General features: G+C 50.3%; 1 protein-coding gene across 1 annotated transcript in view; it reads left to right on the forward strand.

Annotated features, from left to right (window-relative positions):
• si:dkey-71l1.1 (uncharacterized protein LOC569883 homolog) overlaps positions 1 to 3,918 on the forward strand; it is a 9,277-nt gene extending 5,359 nt beyond the window's left edge. The window contains exons 8-10 of the mRNA XM_048620784.1: positions 80 to 156; positions 1,992 to 2,094; positions 2,430 to 3,918. Coding sequence (XP_048476741.1) covers positions 80 to 156; positions 1,992 to 2,094; positions 2,430 to 2,569 — 320 coding nt within the window. The 3' untranslated portion in view covers positions 2,570 to 3,918. The remainder of the gene's footprint in view (positions 1 to 79; positions 157 to 1,991; positions 2,095 to 2,429) is intronic.
• The last annotated feature ends 2,247 nt before the right edge of the window (positions 3,919 to 6,165 follow it).

Genomic DNA, 6,165 nt, shown 5'->3' on the forward strand with positions numbered 1-6,165 from the left:
CCGCGGTGTGGGGCATATCGGGGTATGTCGGAGCGCCGCGGTGTGGGACACTAACTGCGTTTGTGTCCCTGTTATACAGCCCCTCAGTGGATAGCCACTCTGAATATTGGTCGAGGTGGGGCACACGTGAGCTACTACCACAGGGCGAACGATCAGGTGAGTGTTCTCTCAGACCTGTTTGCTGTGCTCAGGGCAGGCTGTCCCCCTTCAGCTGAGGGAAGCCAGACTGGCCGGTGAAAGAGAGCACTTTGCAATTAGTGAAAATGTGATTCCAGCAGAGGCAGGAAGATATTTTTCTGGGGGGAGGAGACAAAGGCACAGATAGGCTGATGTTTAAGTACTGGCTGTTTAAGTACTGGCCTCTCTATGTAAACTAATCGAACACAAGGGGTGTCGAAATGCTGATTAATTTCCACAGGGCTGTCAGTGCAGACCCTGGGGAGGAGCTTTGCACAGTACAGAGGCTAAGTATCAGCCTCTGGGTGTGCAGTGTCGAGTTAGCAGAATGGACTGTGTTCCCCGGGATTTAGATGGTCATGTGGATGATCCGATGGAAGTTTGAGCTGTCACAGATTGAAGATACTTCAGGACTGTATCCCGCAAAAAGCAATTGGGTCAATCAAGTTTCCCAATGTCCATTAAGCAGTCGGGGGGTGTTGGAGGTTGGCGGTGATGGGGCGAAGGTGGGTTAGTGGGGTTTGCCCATGGATCAGCTCTGATCTCGATGAGGTTGCTGTATGGGTTCCTCCTCCAGTGCTGGGTGTCATCTTTTTCTGTCCCTGTGTTACACTAAGACTTGTTTTTCAGACTGGAGGCCTGTGACCAGCAGTGTGCCACAGGGATCAGTGCTGGGGTCATTTCTGATTGTCATTTATATAAATGGTTGGATGAGAATACAGGAGGCATGGTTAGTAAGTTTGCAGGGGACACCAACATTGCTGGTATAGTGGATGGCGAAGAAGTTTATCTAAGATTACAAAGAGATCTTGATCAGTTGGGCCGGTGGACTGAGGAGCGGCAGATGGAATTTAATTTGGATAAATACGAGATATTCCATTTTGGAAAAACAATCAACAGCAAGACTTATACAATTAATGGTAGGGCCCTGGGTAGTGCTGTAGAACAGAGAGACCTAGGGGGTTCAGGTACATAATTCTTTGAAGTTTGCGTCACATGTAGACAGGGTGGTTAAGAAGGTGTTTAGCACGCTTGCCTTCATTGCTCAGACCTTTGAGTGTAGGAGTTGGGGCGTCATGTTGAGGTTGTACATGACATTGGTGAAGCCTCTTCTGAAATACTGTGCCCGGTTCTGGTTGCCCAGTTACAGGAAGGATATTATTAAGCTGGAGAGGGTTCAGAAGGGATTTACCAGGATGTTGCTGGGAACGGAAGGTTTGAGTTATAAGGAGAGGATTGGTAGGCTGGGACTTTTCTTCCTGGCGTGTAGGAGGTTGAGAGGTGACCTTATAAGAGTTCTATATAATCATGAGGGGTATAGAATGACAGGTGTGTTTTCCCCAGGGTGGAGGATTTCAAGACTCGAGGGCATATTTTTAAGGTGAGAGGAGAAAGATTGAAAAAAGACATGGGGGGGGGCAAATTTTTTTACACAGAGGATGGTTTGTGTGTGGAATGAACTTCCAGAGGAAGTGATGGATGTGGGTACAGTTACAACATTTAAAAGACATTTGGATAAGTACATGAACAGGAAAGGTTTGGAAGGATATGGGATAAATGCTGACAGCTGGGACTAGTTTAGTTTGGGGATTATGGTCGACATAGACTGGACTGGTTGGACCGAAGGGCCTGTTTCCATGCTGTATGATTCTATAACTCTAATTTCATGAATAGGAAATGTTTGAAGGGATAGGGGCCAGGAGCAGGCAGGTGGGACTAGTTTAGTTTGGGAGCGTGGACTGGTTGGACCGAAAGGTCTTGTCCCTGTGTGATATGACTCTCCGATACTGACCAAAGACCCTCCTCCCCCGCAGGTCCAGGTGGGCGTGGAGTTCGAGGCGAGCTCTCAGACCCAAGAGACGGTCTTCTCGTTTGGATACCAGCTCGACCTCTCGGAGGCAAACATGGTGTTCCGAGGTGAGGCCGCAGCTTCCAGCTCCCGAGAGGAGAGGATGTGAGGAAAGTCGACAGGGAATATCTGGGACTGAGCGAGGGAGTGCTGAGGGCGCAGAGAGATCCAGTCAGTGCTTAACACAAGAGTAGGTGGTGAAGGGTCACACGGTTTAGGGGGAGATGGCTCGTACAGTCTGGGGCTGGGGGGGTGGTGAGAAGGTGGGGGTGTGTTTAGTTGACTGAGCAAGTGCTGTCTCAATAGCAGGAGGGTACGGGCAGGGGATGGAGGGAGGGGGTGGGGGTGGCGGTGGCGTTCCAGGGTGAACCTCTTACGCTGATGTCTCTCCTCCGTCCCGCAGGCTCCTTGGACAGCAACTGGGTGGTTGGGGGCGTCCTGGAGAAGAAACTCGCCCCTTTACCCCTGACCTTTGCCCTGGGCGCCTTCATGGACCACATGAAGGGCAAGTTCCAATATGGCTTCAGTGTCACAGTCTGTTGAGTGTAGCCACAAGACACGGTGTCACGGTGATCTGGAGCCAAGGATGAGGCGGTTACTCCTGGGATTGCGGTGGGGTGGAGGTGTGGGAGGGTATGGGGGGGTGGGGGGTAGGGGGGTATACCCAGACGCGGGTGCTAGGGCCAGCAGGGGATTATTTGTTTCCGCGTTCCGCTGCTTCCGCGCCATCTCGCATTGGCACGTGGCCCCCTGCAAGCAGAGGGGGGATTTCACAGAGGGATGTATTGGAAATCGGGAAGGAATGCCGACAATCTCACAGGAATCGAGCAGGACACAACACGTCAGAAATCGATAAGAGCAGAGAGAGAAGGGGGTGGGGGGTGTGATGTGTGGGAACTGGTTACGGTGATAGACAGTCAGGAGGGTCACGGGAGGTCAGAGAAACAGGGATGCAGCGGAAAACACCACAGATGAATTTGAAGAAGAGTTGCGGTGATGTTTTGAGATGGTGCTGGATTGTTTTGGGAGTGCGTCATGGCAAAGAGGAGATTTCAGTTCCCGTCCATTCACCCATTCCTAAAGAAGGGATCTGGTAAGATTATTGATAGTGAACAGAGTTGGCAGCAATCCCCCACCAGCCTCTATCCCACAATCTCTAATCAACATGGGATACTCCTATCCAATAGAAACTCACATCAGAGTCACAGCTTTCCCTCAGCGCTGACCCTCCGACAGTGCGGCGCTCCCTCAGCGCTGACCCTCCGACAGTGCGGCGCTCCCTCAGCGCTGACCCTCCGACAGTGCGGCGCTCCCTCAGCGCTGAACCCCCGACAGTGTGGCGCTCCCTCAGCACTGTGTGGCCAGGATTATGCAAATCTCTGGAGCAGGACTTGATACCACTGTGTTCTGACCAAGATTCACCCTATCTGACCATGGCCATTCTTCTCTGTCTCTCCTATCGTGTAACAGAATGTAACATTCAAATCTCTCTGAGATCAGAACTGTGCACAGTGTTCCAAGTGTGGGTCGAACTGAGGCTGAAATTATCAGGGTTAGATCATGTAACCTTGTAGTGTATCGCATTAAATGTTGACAATTATGTAGTGGTCTAATCAGGAACTATAAGATGGTTTAAGGATCAAATTGTGTAATTGGAGAGAAACAGTTCTTTCTGGTTTGGTGTGTCTGAAAAAAGAAGCTGAACCTTAAAAGTCAGTGTGGGTTGTTCAGGGGAGATCTCAGGAAACTGTTCGTCGGTTCTCCACGTGAACAACCATGGTCGTCACTATTGAAGATCAATCATCTCAGCTCCAAGACATCTCTTCAGGAGTTCCTCAGGGTAGTGTCCTCAGCCCAACCATCTTCAGCTGCTTCATCAATGCCCTTCCCTCCATCATAAGGTCAGAAGTGGGGATATTCGCCGATGATTGCACAATGTTCAGCACCATTCGTGACTCCTCAGATACTGAAGCAGTCCATGTTCGCATGCAACAAGATCTGGACAATATCCAGGCTTGGGATGACAAGTGGCAAGTGACCTTCGTGCCACACAAATGCCAGGCTATTACCATCGCCAATACGAGACAATTTAACCACCGCCCCTTGACATTCAATGGTGTTACCATCACTGAATCCCCCACTATCAACATCCTGGGGGTTACCATTGACCAGAAACTCAACTGGACTCACCACATAAACACAGCAGCTACAAAAACAGGCCAGAAGCTGGGAATCCTGCAGCGAGTAACTCCCCTCCTGACTCTCCCAAAGCCTGTCCCACCATCTACAAGGCACAAGTCAGGAGTGTGATGGAATACTCCCCACTTGCCCCTGGATGGGGGCAGCTCCAACAACACTCAAGAAGCTTGACACCATCCAGGACAAAGCAGCCCCCGCTTGATTGGCACCACATCCTCAAACATATCACTCCCTCCCCCACCGACGCTCAGTAGCAGCAGTGTGTACCATCTACAAGATGCTCTGCAGAAATTCACCAAAGATCCTCAGACAGCACCTTCCAAACCCGCGGCCACTTCCACCCAGAAGGACAAGGGCAGCAGATACATGGGACTCCCACCCCCTGCAAGTTCCCCTCCGAGCCACTCACCATCCTGACTTGGAAATATATCGCCGTTGCTTCAGTGTCGCTGGGTCAAAATCCTGGAAATCTTTCAACAAAAAAGAAAACTGGGGTGCATCAGAAACTCGCCTCTCTACAAAAATCTGGGAAATGTTCACAACACAAAACCATGGCATTTGGCCCATCTACTCCATGTAAGCCTCCTCACACCCTCTCTCTTTACATCAACTGCATCCGTGACTCATCGGAAATCCTTTCTTCCTTCTGCAATTATCTGTTGACCACTCCGTGTTGGAATATAGTCCACATTCTCCCGCTCTCTGGAAGATGGTTTTTATTTTGCTGAATGTCCGAATAGATTTGTCAGTGACTGCCTTGTGCTGAGAGCCCCTTGGTTCTGTACACTGTACCAAGGTACGTGGTGATCAGAGCTTGATACAGGGCTCCAAGTGTGGGACTAACTGAGGGATAGGGGGACCAGAACTGCGCACGGTGCTCCAAGTGTGATGTAAGGAATGGTGTACATCATTTTGTAGTCTCCCTTTGTGAAATGCACCCTGCACTTGATCTTTGAAGCATTTATTGCAGTGTTGATATCCGGTAACTGGCTGCAGATCTCTGAGACTGATGCTGGGATTTACAACCTATCGAGTGCTCTGTTGTCCCGCACTCACAGAGCCTGAGGTACGTTAGCTTGTGTAGGGGGGTCCAGGTCACTGTCCCCTGTCCACTCCTAATTAAAATGATCACCAGTTAGTTTGGATTGGAGCACGGGAGAGGGAGAGGGAAAATCTTTTTCCTCCTGGATAGGATCTTTGACCATGAAGCCCTCTCCCTCTCCCTCTCCCTCTCCTCCCTCTCCCTCTCCTCCCTCCTGTCTCTCCTCCCTCTTCCTCCCCCTCTCCCTCTTCCTCCCCCTCTCCCTCTTCCTCCCCCTCTCCCTCTCCTCCCCGTCTCCCTCTCCCTCTCCCTCTCCTCCCCCTCTCCCTTTCCTCTGCCTCTCCCTCAGGGACCCTGTTGAAAGAGGCCCTCTCTCAACAAGGATGTTAGAGAGGGAGGAGAGGGAGAGACGCCCTCTTTCAACAGGGTCCCTGAGGGAAAGTGAGATTTGCTGAAATTATGTGAAGGGTCAACACTATCTGATTATATCTCTCAGTTAATTGGATACATGTATATAAGGAAATGAATAAAATATTGAAATCCTCTAACATATCAATAAGCATGTGTCTGTTTGATTCTGTGACTGTCATTGTTGATATAAATCTAACTGTGCACTGTCTCTGTTTACATCAACTTTGGTCTGTCCAGCAACACTAGCTTGTCAATATTTTTATCCCTGTTTACAAATCCCTCTGATGCCCTCAATGCTTCCTCATGCAGCTGCACCCCACTCATCTCTCAAGCCATGCCCAGCGTATGCTCTCCTCCTCGGCTCTGCCACCTACCCCAGCACCAATAACCCTCTTCATCTCAGTGATGTGTCTGAGCACATCGTGTGTCTGTAACATGATGTTACAGAGATAGGGAGGGGTGTATAGGGGCTGGAGGAGGTTACAGA

Source organism: Rhincodon typus, chromosome 48 (genome assembly GCF_021869965.1).
Source record: "Rhincodon typus isolate 14 chromosome 48, sRhiTyp1.1, whole genome shotgun sequence".
Classification (NCBI taxonomy): domain Eukaryota; kingdom Metazoa; phylum Chordata; class Chondrichthyes; order Orectolobiformes; family Rhincodontidae; genus Rhincodon; species Rhincodon typus.